Source organism: Chlamydotis macqueenii, chromosome 5 (genome assembly GCF_036417535.1).
Source record: "Chlamydotis macqueenii isolate bChlMac1 chromosome 5, bChlMac1.mat, whole genome shotgun sequence".
NCBI lineage: Eukaryota > Metazoa > Chordata > Aves > Otidiformes > Otididae > Chlamydotis > Chlamydotis macqueenii.
The window spans coordinates 41,977,032-41,997,651 of record NC_141560.1 but is presented as its reverse complement, the minus strand read 5'-3'; the positions used below and the strand labels follow the sequence as shown (position 1 = coordinate 41,997,651).

Genomic DNA, 20,620 nt, shown 5'->3' with positions numbered 1-20,620 from the left:
TAAACAGCATTGCAATGAAATTCACAGACAAGGCACATTTGGGAGAAGTTGAACAGAAGTCAGGACACAAATAAGGCAAGTGATCAGAACCAGGACAGAAAAATAGCATCAACCCTACTTTTGAAAGAGCAAACTAATACCATTCAAGGAGGGGGGTGTTAGGGGAGACATAAAATGATTCAAAAGTATTAATGCAGAGAGGTCCAAGCAAGTTATTGGAAGTCAGTATGATTTCAGCCTAGATACACTGGAGAGAGCGCAAACACTACTATTCATGCTTTTATTGTATTTGCTATGCCACTTTTCATTCTGCGTTCCCCTTTAAATGCTTGAGGAGATCAGCTTGGGAAGAAAAGATCTAAACAACTGAAAATTTACACAGCTTGCCTGAGAAACAGCTCAGTGGGGAATTTGGACAGTTGAACAAGAATTTCAAAGATGCAAGTACTAAATGAAGAAATTACTGATTTAACTTTATAAAGAGCTTTGACTAGGAAAATTTGAGAAACAAGACATTTATGCCTGACATCACAAGAGTTGGCCTAGAAAAGAGATAAATCAGCATGTGGAAGAATCTCACAAGTGAAGGGACAGGAAAGATGTAACTGGAAATGATCTGAACACTAGAAAAGGTAATGCTTTGCTACTAGGATACTATCCCATATCTGCATGAGAAGACATGAGCTAAGAAGACTTTGCTATCTCAAGAGCACAAGGACAAAACAGGCAAGTCTGATGGCATGAAAAGCAGCAGCATCACTCCTGCTGGGGCAGCCCACAACTCATTTGCATTGCAGCTATTAATCCCAGTGCTCTGGTCTTCTCTTGCAAGGAACAATGAGTCCCACTGAGATGCTCTTCTTTCATCAGCTCTTTCCCTGCTGATAACTGGCCTGAAACCTAACCTTTTACTTTCCTCCAATTAGCAGATAAACTTTCAGGAAGGGCACTCATCCTTTCTGGGATGAAGCTTCACCCTTACGGTCAATGTAGTATTGAGTCAGGCAAGGAACCAAGCACGCAGTTATATTCCCCAGACAGAAAGCTATTCCACAGAATTTCAGTCAAAGGCTCAGCACATATTTTAATGCAATAAAAGGAAAAGGCATCTGAAATGTAAGACAGTGGATCATTTGTGGGTGGCAGATGCAAAACTAAAGGAAATAAAATCAGCAGAAAAATGAAGTCTATTGACATTTGCAATTCAACAAATTGTTTTGTCCTTCTCCATTAATCACTAAATTGATGGAGCTGAGTTAATAATTCTATGAATAGGATTACGCATACTACCACCAGCCCTTAGTATTAGGATCTTGTCAACAAGGCAGATATATATTCCAAGGCCTTAGCAGATTGTTCCGTTACTGAGAAATTCCTTCACAGAAACACAAGCTGACAGTGCGAATGCAACATTTGTACTGAACTTTTTCAGACTTGTGTTATATTAAAGGCTACTACTCAACCTCTTCCCTTTCTGCTTTGCTTCCCCTCTTGTCTTGGTGCCAGAATCTGCTCTTCCATTTGATAAGACTACAAGTTGCTGGATAACGGCTTCACCATCTTGTTTATTAGAAACAGTAGCCTTTTCTCTCATTAGAGAGGGAGGTTTGACTTTTGAGCAATCCCATTGCTTTACGTCATCATCCTCTCCCTGAGAAAATACAGAATGACCATTTCTGCTGGGTTATTCATGACAAGTTTACTTCTGAGCACGAACAGATGCAAGATCTCTACACTAAGTGCTAATGTCAAATTAATATTTTGCATCTCCTGTTGGCTAAGATGGCCTGTAGCATAAACTCAGGTACTGGAAAGGCTTCCCTTGATTTTATAACTGTTTTCCAGCTCATTCTTTCTCTGTTATTTCAAACATCCTGGGAAAACTCCTCTTCTCCTTTCCTGTGCAGTCTTCCATGGGAAGTAAAAGATCTTGTCAGCACATGATGCTCTGAACACTGAGCTATTCCCAAAAGCACTACTACAATCTTGTTCAGACTTTACAGGCTGAACAATCCACTTCTATTGCTCCCAGGCAAGTAAAAGAATATCACTTAATCTGGTGCTACTTGCACACTCGATTGTTCTGGAACTAAAAAGAACTAAAAATAGTCCTTTTGATTAACATGGATTTGTGGAAAAGCAAAACTTTAGGAGAAACTGCAAAAGGACTGTTCAGTGAAGTGCTTTGCTCACTAAGAGGCTAATCAGCTTTCCTTCTCCTGCACATGTACACACACATACACTCAGACTCATCCCTCATCAAGAAAATGGTAAACAGTTGTTATCTCTTGCAAACACCAAGCTGAAATCCAGTAGTGATTCAGAGACCTCTTTAATCAGTCTGCACACTGCACTGGGACACAAAGAAAGCACCAGAAGAGAAGATCAATATCTGGAGACAGACAAAAATTGACATGAAGCTGGGGGAGAAGCATGCTAACAAGGGAGAGAGACATGCTACAAACAAAAGTGTGGGGAAGATGACTTACAAAAGTCATTTTTTCTGCCATGAGAATATATGGGTTGTTCTAGCTGCTGAGGATAAAGCAGCTTTCTCCTGATATGGGCATATATTGAGTATTAAAGAGTTCTGTCATAAGAGGCAACAGCTGTGTACAATTTTCCAAAAAGCAGAACTCCACTTTAACCTTAATGTTTCCCTCCATCCACAGCACAAAAGAACTATATCCTGTGGAAGTCACCATGAGGGCTCTGAGATACAAGCCACAGAGTGGGGCCATCAGGGGCAGTGTCACAGTAAGACATACAATCATTGAATCATAGAATCTTTAAGGTTGGAAAAGATCTCCAAGATCATCAAGACCAACCATTAACCTAAAACCACCATGTCCACTAAGCCATGTCCTGAACTGCCACGTCTACACGTTCTCTGAACATCTCCAGGGATGCTGACTCCATCACTTCCTTGGGCAGCCTGTTCCAGGGCTTGACCAAAATGTGCTACGTGAGCAGTTAACCCGAACTGAGATTGACTGTCACCTCCATGCTATCCTGTGAGCAAATCATTAACTCTTACCTGTCCAACATCCTCTTGTCCCCAGTCAGGCCCAGTTAAAATAAATTATTCAAGCAGCAGCTGAATCTCACTACCATACTCTTCTGTTTTCCCTGTTCACACAACTGAGCAGAAGAGCAAAGATGCCTACTGTTTAAAACACATTCTTCCCTTCGGAGACCTCAGAACAGATTTCAAAAACAAAGCAAGACCTCCCATTGAATAGTGTATCACCCTTCTAATCTATGGAGTCCAACTGGAAATAATAGAGATGTTCTCTCTTGAATCCAAAATGTGTGTATTTTTTAAAGATAAAATTCTGAGTTGGATAACTAACAAAGTGCCACATTAATCCAATCTGGATTGATGCAAACACCATACAAACTTCACATTTACATTCAGAACATTAACAACATGCACTTTGTTTCTTACCTGTGATTTCTACCTTCATATTTTCTTCCTTCCTTACAGATTCTTCCAGACTTGACTCCTGCATGCAAAGAGATGGTCCTACACCATGCTCAGCCACAGGCAGAGATTCCACAAACTCCTCCGGTCTGTTCTGTTCCATTTTTAACTCCTTTTTCTGGCCTTCATTGCCACCACATCGTGACTTTAAGAAAGCAACTAAACTGGAATCTGCAAGCATTGACAAAGAGCCAGACAGATAAGTGACAGAAAGTCTCAAAATAGTTGATATGACTATAGCTCCTGCTATTTATGTTTTTTCATTCCCATTCCATATGCCCTCTTCTTCTGTACCATCACTTCTTTTCAAACTGAGGCACTTAACTGCTTTATGACCTCTTGAGCACATAAGCGGGTACAACTGCCTGGCAAGGCAACACCAGAGAAATCGCTGATAAATGTCTTCCAAGGTAAAGCAACCACAAAAACTCTAGTTATTCTCCCTGCTTACAAATAAAAAAAAAAAAGTGGTTTCTTTCCCCCCTCACTGCTACTGAAAAGGCACATCCAAACAAGAGGATTCATTGTGGAGGGAATTATAGTCTGTGATTTATAGGAGAAATTCAGGTCTGAAAGTTTGCCTGCTCTGCCTGCAGACCACTCCATGACTTCAGTCCGAACACTACAAGAACACACGGAACAGATACCACAAAAATAATTAACTGGTCTTTATTGAATTGCACTAGATCTGCAGTGTATGGTCTAGATATTACGTTAAGAGAAGGAGATCTTGTTTGTTCTGAACTGATTCCCCATCCTGAGAGCCGATTATGGTCTGACAACATTCAGAAAACAGACATGGCCATTCTCCATGCTTTGGAGAAGAGGAACATGTGGGAGGTAGGGGTGTTTTGAAGGACAGATAATATTCCTATGGCTCTAAAACAGGAAAATGTCAGAAGATTATAATTTTACTTTCAGATACCCCACATCATTTCTGATGAAGCACACTTTCCCTCTGAATACTCTTCATCTAGAAAATGGTGTTGGGATGCTTATGCCAGATCACATATCTGTCACAAGAAGAAAATGCATAAATAAGGTATTTTTCATACACGTGCCATTCGTTATAGGCAGTGAAATTATATTTAAAAAAAAAAATTCTCCTCGGGTAGTTTGGAGAGCTCAGCTCTCCAAATGAAGGATGTACCTAAACATTCTGTCTGCAATTATTTTGCACAGTTCCTTTGCCACCTTTCCAGTTACATCCATGCCGCTTGTAATGAAGTCAAGATCACCAACATGATCTTTAAGCTAAACCCACAAGACTGATGCATCTGAAATGCCACTCACACCTACATTTGATGCTAGAGAATCTGCAGTTATGAGGATTTCGGAGACCCTTGTCTGCCACCTAGATCTGTACGTCTGCTCTTCTTGAGCATATAAAAATCACTGAAACCAACACCAACAAGTTTTATAGTGCCCTAGATCACACAAAGTCTTATCAAACACACCACGCTCAGTGCTGTTCCCCCATTTTGTCATCAGCTGTCAGTGACAGGCATTCCCAGAGCACCACTGTGGACAGGGCTCCAAACCAGAGACCAGATCCCTGCCAGAATGGCTGCACCCAACAGCCAGATAACTAAAACAGTTTTTCAGGAAGTTCAAGACTGGCTGTAAGTTTTTCTGTTCTACCAAGTACAGATTTGAATTGAAATCTCCCGCATCCTCATACATTTTTCCTATTGGAGTACTGACAGTTCTGGCTCAAGTCTTAGGTATTTTGGAGGGGAAGATTGAGGGCTCCCTCTCACCTCAGCATTGCTTTGGCCATCGTAAGAGCAGCGTTGCTTTCTTACTCGCTTCAGAGAATTACATTTTAGGACCTCAATACACGTATATCTAACCAGGTATTTGGTGTGAAAAGTAACAGAGTGCATGGACCATCTTATCCCATAGCAAAGGGAAGACGAGACAGACTTAAGCTAAACCCCCTCTCACTGAGGAATAAGCACATTTATTCCTTCATGTTAATTCCTACTCATCAGCTACTGACAGGACATGGAAGCTAGATAATCCACATATACAATGAGCAGGAATCCCAAGCTCCCATCTTTGATCTGTGAATTTGGTATGGCTTCAGGACACCTAGACATTCGGTAAACTTCCACATCTCTAAAATTCACCCTGGGGAGCACATACCCAGCTGAGCCAGAAGCCTTTCCTTCTCCTGCAGGATCTCTTCCTCAGACATGGACTGCAGCTTCTCCAAGTTTTCTTTGTGAATAGCTTGAGCTTCCTGCTCACTCTTTTGGCTTCCAAGACCCTCTCCCGTTATGAGACAAGGCCACTGCGGGGTCAAAAAGTCACCAGCTTTATCTATAAGATCCAGCAGAGAAAGCAGTTAGTGATTTAAGTGTCTACAGCATTTTGAATGCATCTCAATTTTGTTGTTACCAAGCTTGCATAATTTCATTTTCTTTTTACCTTGGTAGCTAAGTTAAGATAGGACTAAAGAAGTTTAGTTTACCTTCAAACAAAAATAAAATATTTGGGCTTTCATTTCAAGTCACAACAAAACGTCATTTCCACCTTGTTTCTTTAGGAATTTGGGGAAGGATGGTGGGAAAAGGAATTTTGTTTCTTTAATGAAAGCAACAGCAAGAAAAGGTAAACTGGAGCATAATTCACAACTGATGAGTCAGAGCATTCTTCCAAGTTAATGAATACTAGATTCTTTCTCTGCTCAAGAACACCTGAATCCACATTTGTATGTCAGCTGAACTATGACCTTGTAAATATCTGTTGAGTGAAGCAGAGAATTAAAATTAATAGGTAAACCACATTCTAGAGTGATACAGGATCCATTCTCAACACAGGCATGAATGAAGAACTGCCCACTGTAGCAGAAGAGCAGGTTCAAGACCATCTAAGGAACCTGAGGATGCACAAGTCCATGGGACCTGATGAGATGCATCTGCAGGTTCTGAGGAAACTGGCAGATGAGGTTGTCAAGCCACTGTCCACCATATTTGAGAAGTCACGGTAGTCCAGCAAGGCTCCTGTCGACTGGAAAAGGGGAAATATAACTCTCAGTTTTAAAAAGGGAAACAAGGAACACCTGAGGAACCTCTGTGCCTGGCAAGGTCATGCAGCAGATTCTACTGGAAAACCATACTAATGCACACGGAAAATAAGGAGGTGATTGGTGACAGACAACACTGTTTCACTAAGGGCAAATCGTGCCTGATCAATTCGGTGGCCTTCTATGACTGGGTTACAGCATTGGTGGATAATGGATGACCAAATGACATCATCTACCTGGACTTGTGCAAAGCATTTGACACTGTCCCGCATGATATCCCTGTCTCTAAACTTGAGAGACAAGCATTTGACGGATCACTTGGTAGATAAGGAATTGACTGGATGGCCACACTCAAGGAGTGGTGGTGAACAGCTCAATGTCCAAGTGGACACTTGTTCCTGTGGCGTTCGTCAGGGGTCAGTATCAGGACCGGCCCTGTTTAACATCTTTGTCAGTGGCATGGACAGTGGGATAGAGTGTACCCTCAGCAAGTTTGCCAGCAACACCAAGCTGTGTGGTATGGTAGACATGCTGGAGGAAAAGGATGCCATCCAGAGGGACCTTGACAGGCTGGAGAGGTGGGCCCATGCAAACCTCAGGAAGTTCAACCAGGCCAAGTGCAAGATGCTGCACATGGGTCAGGGCAATCCCAGGCACAAATACAGACTGGGCAGAGAATGGATTGAGAACAGCCCTGAGAAGGACTTGGGAGCGCTGGTAGACAAGAAGCTCAACATGAGCCAGCAATGTGCGCCTGCAGCCCAGAAAGCCAACCGCATCCTGGGCTGCATCAAGAGAAGCGTGGCCAGCAGGTCAAGGGAGATGATTCTGCCCCTCTACTCTACTCTGGTGAGACCCCATCTGGAGTACTGCATCCAGCTCTGGAGCCCCTAACATAAGAAGGATGTGGACCTCTTGGAGAGGATCCTGAGGAGAGCCACAAAGATGATGAGAAGGTTGGAGCACCTCTCCTATGAGGACAGGCTGAGAGAGTTGGGGCTGTTCAACCTGGAGAAGAGAAGGCTCTGGGCACCTTATAGCAGTCTTCCAGTACCCAAATGGGGGCTAAAGGGGGCTTATAAGAAAGATAGGGAGAAACTCTTTGGCAGGGCCTGTTGTGATAGGATGAAGGGTAAGAGTTTTTTAAATAGAGGAAGGTAGAATCAATCTTGATATAAGGAAGAAATTTATTACAATGAGGGTGGTCGAACACTGGAACGAGTTGCCCAGAGAGGTGGTGGATGCCCCATCCCTGGAAACATCCAAGGGTTGGATGGGGCTCTGAGGAACTTGACCTTGTTCATGTACCTGCTTCTTGCAGGGGGGTTGGACTAGATGACCTTTAAAGGTCCCCTCCAATCCTAACTATTCTGATTCTATGTTTCCTTCTAACAGTGTCCTGTAGTCACCTTTAAGGGTTAAATATATTAGAAGTTCCAGCAGGGGGGCATTTTCCATACCCTGAACAAAATTGTCTCCTTTATCACCTGATCTAAATCCTTTTTAAAGGCTCGTTTCATTTAACTGTAGCAGCAGGATAACATGCTGCTTTGGTCAGAGTGAGACCCTCCGGTTGCCCTGTAGCCCACTATACAAGGACCTGACTTATTGGCTTTGTGCCTCATGCTTTGTTCACATGCTCCATACAGTGACTTGGAACATCCCTATGACCCTAAACCAGACAATTCTGAAAGATTCAAATCCCTGTTCAAACAGCAGTAATGACACTCATCATAACATCAGTAAGGTTTGATGTCATTTGCACAGCAGTTGTCTTGCATATTGAGCACAAAGACATCAGAAGCCAGAGTGATCCGGTAAAAGATTCAGTTAGCTTCCCATCATCAGTAACTAAGCTGAGCCTTACCAGGCACAAATACTGTGTTACTACAAGAAATGGAGCTTGCTCTCTTCTCCTCTTGCTTCTAGTGATCCTGCCACAAAAATCCCGCTGAGGAGGCCAAGTCATTTTCTGATCCCTCTCTTGCACTACTACATTTTAGAATCGTTCTACTTCGAAAGGATGACAGCTATAGGGCTGCTGTATTTCCCTTCCAAAGTTCTCAGACAGAAGTACATATGCACAATTGTAACAGGATATACAGCAAGCACAGTATATTGACTTGGATGGTGGATTTGTACATGCATAGCACAGCACTTCTAGGGGTTCTCTTACTAATTCTCCGACAGAGGTCAAGGCACACAGAAACCTCAGTCAAATGGCAATAACCCTCAAATGACATCCAATCTCTATTTCAATGTGAAAAAGAGGGTTTCAGGGAAAAACCCAGACACATGGTGGTCCTAAGCCAAGAGGACTGCACAAGACAGGAAAAAAAAAAAAAAAAAAAAAAAAAGGCCTGGAGATGCTGTAAGAGAGAGACAAGTAACTGCTGGAGGTGGCACTGCCTCATCACTACTGCCTCACAGCATTCCTTATGGAGCAAAGCCACAGTCTCATGGCAGCAGATCTGGTGACGGAAGTCTGCGCTTTCAGCTTCTAGCTAGGAGTGAGAACCCACGTCCCAGTGGTCTCAAACACCTTAATGAGACACAAGAAGAACCCTTCTTAAAACCATGTAAATCAACACGAAACAATAAAAACTTTACATATAACAGAGGGGAAAAGGAAGACAAAAACTTTGAAAAATAAATCTATTTGTCCCTGTGAGAAGCAAAAAGGAAATCAGTGAGAAAGTTAATCTTATTTTTAGAATGTTAATTTGAGTCTCAGATCATTTCAAATCCTTGTCACATCACAGATATTCCAAGTGACCTTGAGATTCCTAAATGGAGGACAACAGTGCTACCCTAATTTAAAAATAAGGTTCATTGATGTTATGGTTACTACAGCGATGTAAATACGCAGGCTAGATAAGTAGAACCTTCTCCACTTACCATCCCTGACGCTGGTGAGAGGTGTCTTCCCTGCCGGCCCCTCAGGATCCGGGACATCTGGAGCAGCTGATCTTACTTGCACGCACCCAGCAGCAGAGGGAGCTGTTGCTGCCTTTTCAGCAGCTCTCCTCGCTGCCATTTTTTGTGCAAAGATGCTTTTTTTTCCAGATTCCACCTTCACCTGCAAACAAGGAAGCCATGCGTCACCACTTTCCTCTCCAGACTCCCACACACACCTGCCACTAACAAATGTTTAGATCTGATCCTAAAGACACTCTCAGATCAGACTCCGGGATGTGACACACAGAAGCTGCTGGCAGCCAGCTGCCCTTTTCTATGTGCGTGCTATTCTTTTTTTAACACACAGTTTAATGCTAGGACAGAGAGACAAAAACATAAATGTTTTTGCCACCTAGAGAAGGAAGATGATTAATCATAAGTGAATTCAAGCCAGGCAAGTACACCTAAAATACCACCAAACACAACAGTTCCAGCTTTCCTGCTGTTTGGAAACTCTGCATAGCTGAATACTTTGCATTTTTGAGGATAAATGGGGCTGTACTGTACTGTGCTCACCACATGCTTGGAACAGGCTTCTTATAAGGTGATTAGAGAGCAGCAGGGTGAAGAGATTTACATAGTAAGAACTGGGCAAGTGGTGCTAAAATAATCCTGACTAAATTACTGTGCTTCTTGCCTAGGTGATGGAAGAGCATGGCTCTGAACAGCCTTCCATAGGATGCACAGAAAATCCAAAGCAGACCAAATGAAAAAAATTCTTGCATGTTCTCAGTCCAGAGAGGAAGCTTAAAAAGCAGTCTGAACATTGGGTAGCTGCTTTGTGCACTCCTGCATCAGGTAAACAGAACTGTTTTGAAAGTATTACTCTTTCAAAAAACTGTCCTTCAAAATAAGCTAGCTCTTCAAAGCAACCACAGCTATCAATCACATACCAATTCCCAGCATCTGACTCCCACCCAGATAGCAGCTCTTGCTACTACAGCAACAACTGATGATAGCAGCCATGGCTTCCAGTTTTACAGCCTCAAAACAAAACAAACAAAAAAAAAAAAAGGCAAAATACAAAAAGCTGCAAAACATAATCTGTGTAACCATACTCAAACGTCATGCCAGGAGGAATCAGGTGCAACTTGAGTAAGTACAGACAATCAAACCTGGTGGACAAATTAACAGAAATTGTTCCTCAGAGAAAAACAAGCAGAACAGGGTCAATTCTATTACAATAGTGCAGATTTCATTCACCTCACTAAAGTAAGCTGAAGGGGATCACCTTTTTTCCTAAATCAAAAGGATTCCAATGTTATTTAACTGCAGGGTATGGACTGCCTACTTGATGGCAGCTTGGTAGGAGAACTCTCTCCTATACAAAGACAGTAATGCTAGAGATATGTTGAGCCAGTATGCCAAGTCACTTATTTTGAGCCCTACCACTCACCAAGCTTTAGGCTTTGTGGTGGGGAAGTTTAATAGTTAATGAAGATAGCATAAAACAGCTACTCCCAATCTTACCTCACTTTTTATCTCAGAGCGGTGAAATGTCTTTGGAAATGGGTCTCCCGTGGGCACTGGCATGCTCACTGCTACTGCACTTGTGTCTCGTTCCTGCAGAAAAAAAAAAAAATAAAATAAAATAAATCAAACCCCGTAGAAATCATTGCAACAGCTAGAAAATGTTTATACTATTTAGCTAAGAGTGGACTCAAAATCTCTCAGCTCTGCAGCTCACAAGCTTTCCGCTACATCACTGTCAGGCTCAGAGTACCTTGCGCTTATTTAGACCCAAAGGGAGACTATTTTCCAACAGGCTAGGCTGCCAAACTCCATGAACCACTCAGAATCAGACAAAGGATAACGTGGGCCAATACATAACAATGAAAACATCTCCCTTAGAAAGTCCAGAAATTCACCCAAATCCACACTAGAGTATGTGCCTGCATGCAAGCAGTGTCACCTGCAGGCAGTCTGGACTGGGGAGCAGATTCAAACCCATATTTAACTCACAGCAAAAACATAACCAAAGAGTTTTTCTGTCAAGGCACTCCAGGACACTGGTTTACAGTGCTACAACTGCTTAGTTACACTGTAGAAATAAAAAGTAGTAACAGAACCCTTCATCCCTGTGCACTGCTCAATTTACAGCATTCAAAGAAACACTAGATCATCAGATAAAAGCCAGACACACAATAATTTTGCTGAAGACTGCTGTAATGTGTCGATCATGATTCTCCAGCCTTTCCTCTGGATCTTCATCCTCAAAGTGGACACAGGCACTTTTGGTCTTGGACTTTTTTGGAGGAGCTGGAGTTAGAGCTGGGAGAGCATCAGGAAAATCTGTGGAGCGGAAATAACAAGAAGAAAAAAAGCAGTCAAGTTACTCACATACAACTACTGTGCAATAGGCACCAGAACAAAGGCTCCTGTTATTGCTCAATGAGACACAAAAAAGATGAGGAAGCAATAAGATAATTAAGAGTCCTCCATCTCTGATTTGCATCAGGCAGTGGAGAAACACGCTCAAGAATTTTATGATTTATTTACTGGCACCAAGGTCTCTTCCATGAGCTGCATAAGCAGGAAAGGGTATTGAGGCCTGACTGCAAGTTTTACGGGAAGAAGCAAGGAGGTACAGAAACAAATAGTGTCCTTGCAGGTGGTGCTCAGGCACAGAAAAGCACGTTTCCACTGCCAGCTCTAATTTGTGTGTGATTTGAGTGATTTGTATGATCATAAGCAAGTCAAGGCCTCCTTTTCACTATCTACAAACTGGGATCATCTTACCTTATCTGGAACCAAGCACTGCAAGATTTACATTGTTGCTTTTAAGAAAGCACCTTAAGCCTCCAAGACTATTCAGTACATGACAGAAGCGTTACAGTTACTACTGACGGAGGAAAACAAAACCGCAGGAAGGAGCCTTATCAACCCAGATCTGCTGTCTGAAAGCTGGAGCTGTTAACAGAGCTAAATCTCGCAGACACTGAGAACGGGGTCTAGACACACAGCAAAATAGGCAGTGAGTATCCAATGGGTACAAATTACAGAAAACACCTCTTGCATTGAGGCTGGCAAGTACCACAGACAGCTGATAAAAGTAGACAAAGGCAATGTGTTGGAAAGGTGGTTCTACTGGATGCTAGTAACGCTGGACTTGCATTTTCCAAGCAGACTAAGAACAAACAATACTGCAAGGAGGACACACATGCAGGGCAAAAGCAGCACTGGGTTGAGAGGCAGGTGAAAGGGCAAGCACTGAGGAATACTGAAAGGGACAGAGAAACCTAGCAATTCAAAGAACCCCACATGGGAAATTACCATCTAACATGACTACATCCTTGTTGTCCTGTAGCGGGGGTCTCTCAGGATCTGTGCTCCCTTCCTCCCCCTTCCTCTTGTCTGCTTTCTTCACAATTTTCACTGCAGGTGAAGCTCTGGCTGCCAGGAACTGGTTTTGAAACTGCAGTAGGTCTGCCTCTGACTCCCCAGGCTTTGGTCTGGACAACATCCCGCCTTCTTGCTCTTACAATCCAAATCTGTGTGCTGTCCACATGGAACCTACTGAAGACATGGAAAACTAGTTACAGAATTGGATTTCCTGGGGAGAGGATGGTGACAGCAAGGGAAAACTATTCATTTTTGTCCCACTCTGCTGTAAGCGTACATACTGCAGCCACTCTACTTCAGGATCACCCCAGGACACAACTAGGTGTACCACAGTCCCAGACAAACTATTTACCTTGTTCTTCATTGCCAAACAAGATGCTACTAGACAAGCCAACACCTAGTCTACCAGCCAGCTGGGAGCAGAATGGCATCCATCCAGCAAAAAGCCAGCCAACAAGTGTATCACTGCCAGAATGCCAACAACACAGCCTTGGATTTGCAAAGCCACAAAAGCACCTGGTCCAAGATAAAAGATTTTACTTACTCTGATATGAACACCAACCAACCAAGAACATCAGAGGCACAGTATCATGCAAATCTTCCTCCTTCAGCACATGGTCTTCTCAGGATCCTAGCATTAGGATCCCTCTCAGGATGCAAAGCCTGTCTGCACAGATTTGGACAATGCACTCACTCTCACTGACTCTCTTTGCTCTCTTTGTCACTCAAATCTCACAAGTGAAAAAGTTTTTCTTCCTTATCTCGTCTTCCTACTTTAGTTCTCGCTCACTGTCCTCTTATTGGCAGAAGTCATACTATTTCCAAGCATTTTCATTTGCTGCCCAGGCCAGTTTTGACTTGAAAGCCAAGGGTGGCATTTATAATGACTTTTACCTCTGTGCATATGAAAACTTACTAGGAAGACAACTACTCCACCTCCCATCTACAGGGGATGAAAATATTTGTGAGTATTACTCCCCACCTCTTACTCCCAGGGCCTGGGACCATCAATCTATTTCTCACAGGCAGCAAGTAAAGTGTTTGCAAATACATTTCACACTAATTGAATCAATGATCAACATTAATGCTACAGACTTGACACCCTCCCACACTTGGTATGTTGAAATATTTTGCACATATTTGATCTCTTCCACTTTTAAAAGCCCATCAGGACTCAATGATGACTTATTGTGAAGCTGCAAAGGAAAGTGGATACGGATTTTTAAAACTACAATTATCTGCCATATGGACAGCCTGTACACATGAGAAAATGCAATGCCTGGAAGTGAATCTCTGTCTTAATCTCAGACCAAAACAAAGTTCAGTCTTTTCAGGCACAGCCACTACCCCGAAGCCAATGTTTTGTCTTATGCTATTATCATATTTTACTGTAAAATAGGTAGGGAGATATCTAGTGGGAAGCATGCTTACAGACACAAGAATTACCTCATGCAGTATTTATGACCTACAATTGCAATAGTTATACTATTTTCAGAGACCTCATTCTTAGATGTGATGTGGCTGGGTCCAAGAGCATGAAGAGGTCCAGTGAGTTTTACATTTGGTTGGTTTTGGGTTTTGTTTGTTGGGTTTTTTTTTTAATCAAGGCCTTAGTGTAAAACCACCAACCACGTAAGACACACTGAAATTCTTTTTCCTGCCCCTGATTTTCCGCAAAAGTTGGACTAAAACCATTCAGACTTCAAAGTCTTATGTACCAGAACAAAGTGCATTTTCAGAGGTTTCCCGAGACTCCATTCACTTCAGCACTTCGTGACTGAGGAATCAGACCTCTCTTCCTCCGATGCCAGCATCCCGAGTTAGTTGCTCGATTTCAGGTATCTCAAAACACTGACCTTAATGAAAGCTCTCAACTCCAGAGTCCCAGAACAACAACTTTCATTTACACCAACCCTACATACAGCACAAGCAGCAGCAATGGCAACTTCCCTGTACCCTCTGAACAACAAAACCCTCCCCTAGCACACAGGAAAAATGCCTGACTTCCCTACCAACGCTGTCAAGGACATCTCTGGAACATGGCCACTAACATAGGCTACCTCAGGGCAGGAAGGGAAGGGAGCACTCTGCTATGGTGCCTTGCTACTCGTGGAGAAGGACTTAACACAAAAACACCTGGGATGTCACTGTAGTTCTGACTGATGCTGAGAATGCAGAAACACTCCCTTTCAGCCCAGCTCCCTTGGAACTGCACAGCAAAAATTGCAGTTTCTGCAGACAGCTCCTTTTTTTGTGCACTCCTAGCATAAGCACACACCTACTTGCTGTTTATTTATGGAGCTTTCTGCCACAACAGGGGCTCCAGTAGTCATACTTCAGTTGACAGGTCCCTCTTTGATAAGCATAAGTAGCACCACACGCATCAGAAGCCAAGTGTTTCATGACCTACCATCACAGGCTTCAAAGCCCAAATGAGGATGATGCTAGGATTAACAGACAAAAAATACCCAGCTATAAGCAAAGTGCGCTGCTAATCTTTCTGCAATAAGCCTCTTCCACGCAGGGCTGTAACATACACTTGAGCAAGTCTCTGGATATTAAAAATGTTAATCAAAAAACATAACGGGCCTTGAAACTGCCTTCATTTGTCTGGGGAGCTGTAAAGCACAAGAAGCCAGTTATGCAGTCACTGTCTAAAGAGGTCAGATGTTGGTTCAGGAACCATTTCCTCAAAGTCACTCCTTCCTCCATATGGATATAGAAGCCACTCAAATGCAAAGAGCTACAAGATAGTAATACAGAGGTGGGCATTAGTTTGGTGCAAAAACAGAGAAAAGCTTTAAATGTGTTCTTTCCACATTTTAACCAGGTCTAGAAATTTAATACAACCAAGTCCTTCTGATTATTATGAGAATACACTATCATCTGCTGTTGCATCCCCTGAATGCACTAGGAATCTCAATAAATAGTCTTCTGTCATGCTTTGTACTTTCCATGGACAATGTTTGAAAAACCCATCAGTGCTGCAGGAAGTTTTACAAAAGCAGCTGGGACCAGTGGTCTAAGTCAGACTAAAAGAAGATGCAAAAGCACAGAAGGCAATAAACCCACAGACTGCTTCAAGTGCCAAGATACACTTTTGGATTAACCAACTTCAGCTTAAGTATAAGCCTAAGAAGGAGGGCCAGTTAGGACAGTAAGGGACTCTAATCACCAATTAATGCAGTGCTAGTATTTCATAGAGGATGACATTTACCGTACAGAAAAACAGAGGTTTGTAATATTCTTCCAATGCTTTCCAGAAACAGCATTTAATCTTCTGAGGTATGCGTTACCAACCTCTGCCACTACTCTCAGCAGACATAAAACAACATAGGAATCAGGCACAGCAGCTGTTTGAGCAAAGTACCACTCCACTCCTGTTCAAGGTTTTTACAAGTGCCATCAGGCTACAAAAATTGTGCTTACTTGATATAATCCAATACAATTATATTTTTTATTTTATTCTAGCTCATCTGCATTTGCAATGCATTTTTCTTCTGCAGCAGCAGAGGCCTATAGCCCAAAGGAGACACTTGCATCACAGTAACAGCCATGAACTAGACACAGTTAAAAGAGAGAAGGTAGCAAGTACATGTAAAAGCAAAGAATAATCTCCTAATCCTACTGATTTCTGAACCCTGTCATTTTTTTTCGCCACTCTCAAGTCTACAACCTTGCATTCTTTTGCTAAAGTTATTATGTTTGGGTCAAAGAAGAATACAAAGACCTACTGTCACAACCTGTGCTCCAAATTAATAATTAATGTATTTCTTCAACCTTTTTGGTTAAGGTAAAGAATTAAAAGGAGAAGCAAGAAGTCACATCTCGGCCTCTACAAGGTGGCTCAGCAGTCAATGGAAAGACAGAATTTCTCTGCACTAGATGAGTGGTCAATGAAAGCTTCTCAGGATTCTTGGCTACTTTGCAAAATGGGCATGTGTGTGATCTGCTCTGTCACAAAAAAATGCTTTCTGCACACAATACTGTAATGACTGACAGTCTAAAACATCTAGGCTTGACAAGACAGGCAGTAGCTTTAATCTGCTATGGAGAAGGCAGACACCTGCAAAGAACCTCCTCCCAGAAGGAAAACTCCAGTCAAAAGCTATAAGAACGTCTCCCGCTGAGCTTCACAGCTCAGGCTGGTCCCATAAGACTCAGTGGCTGTTACTTTGCCTGTCAGACACACACCGTCCACACACACACAGTGCCTTCCCTCAGCAAACGCCGCTTTCCACTGCTTGCCTGAAGAGCCTCTGCAACAGAGAAGCACCAGCACAGCACGAAATAAAATCAAAAGCAACAAGCTTCTATTAGCAAACTAAAAAGCTGCTGCGTCCCGACACTCCCTCACGGGCTTTCCCTGAAGGAGTCTGGATCGAAGCCTTCAGGACACAGACGTTGGCCAAGCTCGGAGGCCCGGCGAGGGCACTGCTCGGAGGAGGGCCCCGCCGACACAGGGCCCCCCGGGGGGCACGGCCGCTGCGCAGAGGCAGCACGGCGCCCGCAGCCCCGCTCCTCTTTACGTTGTAGTACCGGCGAAACCCCGGCGCCCCGCTGGCCGCCCCGAGCGAGGCCCAGCCTCTCCCCGCCGCCGCCCGAGGGACCCCACGCCACCACGGCGGGCAGGCCCCGCTGCCCCCACCGCCCGGACCGCGACCCACCTACGCTCGGGCCGCGCCGCTCCCCGCCACCGCTTCCGCTCTGCCCCGCGGCAGCTACTTCCGCCCGGCAAGGCGTCACTTCCGCCCGCGCTTGCCACCTCCTCTCCGGCGGCAGGGGCGGGGCGGCGCCATTTTCCCCTCCCCTCGGGGGTTTCCCCCGCCGTTCCCCGGCGGTCTCCTCACCGGGCTTGGTGCTCGTGGAAGAAAGTCGCGCCGCTGGACTGCCTCCCCCGGTCACTCTTCGCTGTGAAGGAAGCCAAGAAGGCTCAGGCGGCTTCGCTGGATCTAAATACGGGGCAGCTGCATCCAACGGCGTGTGCCTGCACACACAGAAATGCGTTTATGTAAATGTATGATCGGTGCCTTTTCATTATTAAAGGGTATTGATGTGCTTGAGATGAGGTGTTTCAGGAGAGCATGCACTTAAAGCTGTATAAACACGGCTGTAATTTATTATTCAGATCTGATTTTTCATTCATTATATATGCCAGGCTTTATTAAAAAATACTGGAATGCCGTCATAACTAGCAGAAGCATTGATTTCAATACTGGCCATTAGTTTTAGTGCCTGGTTGCCTTTCAGCCTTTTTATCTGGGAGATGAGTTGTGTGAGCGTAAGAACAGGCACAGATTCTGATCTGGGCTTGGACTGGACCAGGTGGGACCACTGTTTGGGAAAGACTCACTACAGCTGCCCTCATGCTGTAGGAAATGCAGCACTTCCTAGTCTACTGGATCACACTGTTCTGTTAATCCATTCAGAAAGCTGTGATACTACAGCCAAATTACAGCCAGAAAGAATTTTTATCCGTTATGAGCATTGAAAGCACTTAAATGTATAGAAATTAAGATAAACCTTCATCCTGTCAATGGGCAGCCAGTCCTAAACACAGTGTCAGGGAACCAGGGCCGTGATGAACTCATACAAAATGGGAGTTCTCAGTGAAAATGCTGGGTAGAAAACATCTCCCTCAGCTGTGTGCCTTCTGAAAAGCAGCTGTGTTCCTGAGATGGTCAAGTTGACAACTGCACTATTTTAGGTCATTGAGCACTTCTTGAAGTAGGAATCAAAAATCACTTGAAGATGCCATGTTAGACCAACCAACTAAGCAGCCAAGGCTGACTCCGATTCTAACCTTATGAGGGAACATTTTTCTACCACCTGATTCTGGCACAGGTGTTTGAGCAGTCACTACTATTACATCTGGTGCTTATAGGTGCCCCTAGCAGTAGGAATAAATAGAGCTGCTCTTAATTACATTTGGAGATTCTCAGAAGGGAGCCTCAGGAGTGTTTGGAGTGCTTCTCTGATGCTGCCTTGCCAGACTGCAGTTCATCAGCTGGTGGAGCTCTGCTGTGCACTCCCTGAAGGAACTGGAATCAAATTAACGTCAAACCTAGTTCAGGAATAGCAGTGGCTGCTGAGAAATGTAATGTCCAATTCTCCATTTCACTGAAATCAACTGTTACCCTACCACCACCATCTGCTACTTAATTTTGTCATTCACAGTTTCTGCTGGTTTCAGATGCAAGAAACTCTTTGAAATAATTGTTTTAAGTTTCTTGCAGTTAACCTTGAGAGCAGCAGTTTCTACTCCTTTCTCTGTGGAACCGCTTGGCATTGCTGGTGGCTCCAGGGCTCTGTTGGTCATGTAGGACTGCTCCATAATCTACTGAAATCAATGCATTATGCCACTGCTTGAGGGAAAAGGTGGAACTAGGATTTTAGTTTATTGCACCAGTCATCTTCAGATAGGACAAGAGAGCACCAGTGATTTTACAAAAGAGCTTGGCAGGTGCACTGGTGTGAGTGCAAGACCTCTCATAATCTGAGGCTTTGCTGGTGCTAAATTTAGGAGTGATTTTCCGTGAACTCGGATGAAGACATTTGGAGACACCTGGACAATAAGGCAGGGAGGCCTTGGCAGAGGTTGCTTTGGAATGTGTTTGCGTTAAGTGTCGGGACTGTTCAGACTGGCTGAAAATCACTTATGAGTTTCAGCTGTTCTGACTCTAGGAAATGTAATAATTAGTTGTAAGGTCACTTTGACCTTACTGATATTGTTAGTATGGAAATTATGTAAATGAATGACTATTCATCCAGTGAATAGATACCCTAAAGGTGTTACAGGATATTTGACCCTATGTGTCTTTAACTGAGTCAATTCAGTAAATTACATGTCCTGAGTCATGAAAGGGCCTGTTTGAGTTATGGTTCTTCAGGGTGATCTGCCCGCCAGCTTTTCCCTCTTAAATGCAGGACAGGGGCCGATGGAGACATAACCAACGGCTAGCTGAATTTTGGTTTGCCTGAGTAGTCCTCTGGTTCTAATAATAAAAAAAAACATTAACTTTGTCTCTTGCTTTCTGCTGAAGCAAGCCTGTACCTTTCTCTAATACTTCTTATGTGATTGGTCAGCATCGAACTTTGCCAAAGTGCAAAACACGTGTTATTTGAGTTATAGCAAATCAGAAACTAATCTGAGCGTCAACCAGGTGGAACTGGTCAGTACCCACAGACAGTAATCCTATCCGGAGCATGGGGTGGCATTCAAGCCTGACAGACATAAGCATTTTTCCTCCCAGATTTCTCTCACCCTGGCTGGGCAGGTTCAGTGGCCACACACAGTGTCTCTTAGCATGCAGGCGAAGTGGGTAAATAATCTTTTTTGTCAGAAAGACATAAAAATATACTCAGAATATATTCAATTTTAATTACTGCAAGAAAGGAATGCTTCCCATCAAACCTGCCAGCTTTGTATGTATCTTTTCTGCATTCCATTAATTATTTACCTTCAGTTTTAATAATAGAGCTAAAGGCACTATATATAGCTCATGCTCTATCAATAAATCATGCTTGTGCATCTTCATATTTATCCTATAAATTATAAGTACCAACACACTTGCGTGAACTGCTAAGCTATTCTAGCAAAAAAATTCCCACCAGAACATCTCTAAGAGTCTTTGGAGGTGAACTCAAACATTCCTCACTTAAGGAGAGCTATTTTATGGGATTTTAAAAGATCATCAGTCTTGTAACGAGCCCTGACAATTTCCCTCTCCCCCTGCTAGCTTGCCACAAGCAAATAGTTTCTCGTGACTTTCTGTAGGATGGTTTTGGTCTTCCAAAGCAGACAG

The 20,620-nt window shown here is 43.4% G+C and overlaps 1 protein-coding gene across 9 annotated transcripts in view; it reads right to left on the bottom strand.

The window, feature by feature from the left end:
• Nucleotides 1-18,155, bottom strand: part of RPAP1 (RNA polymerase II associated protein 1) — a 42,572-nt gene extending 24,417 nt beyond the window's left edge. The window contains exons 1-8 of one of the 9 annotated variants that reach the window (XM_086748456.1): nt 17,483-18,155; nt 16,550-16,767; nt 12,747-12,989; nt 11,617-11,765; nt 10,944-11,036; nt 9,414-9,594; nt 5,633-5,809; nt 3,449-3,655 (exon numbers count right to left, since the gene is read on the bottom strand). In XM_086748456.1, the coding sequence (XP_086604582.1) occupies nt 3,449-3,655; nt 5,633-5,809; nt 9,414-9,594; nt 10,944-11,036; nt 11,617-11,765; nt 12,747-12,936 (997 nt within the window). In that variant the 5' untranslated portion in view covers nt 12,937-12,989; nt 16,550-16,767; nt 17,483-18,155. Of the gene's footprint in view, nt 1-3,448; nt 3,656-5,632; nt 5,810-9,413; nt 9,595-10,943; nt 11,037-11,616; nt 11,766-12,746; nt 12,990-13,359; nt 13,483-14,533; nt 15,357-16,549; nt 17,057-17,482 lie in introns of those variants that run through there. The other 8 variants (XM_086748460.1, XM_086748459.1, XM_086748455.1 and 5 more) reach the window with 8 other exon arrangements.
• Nucleotides 18,156-20,620: the final 2,465 nt, after the last annotated feature.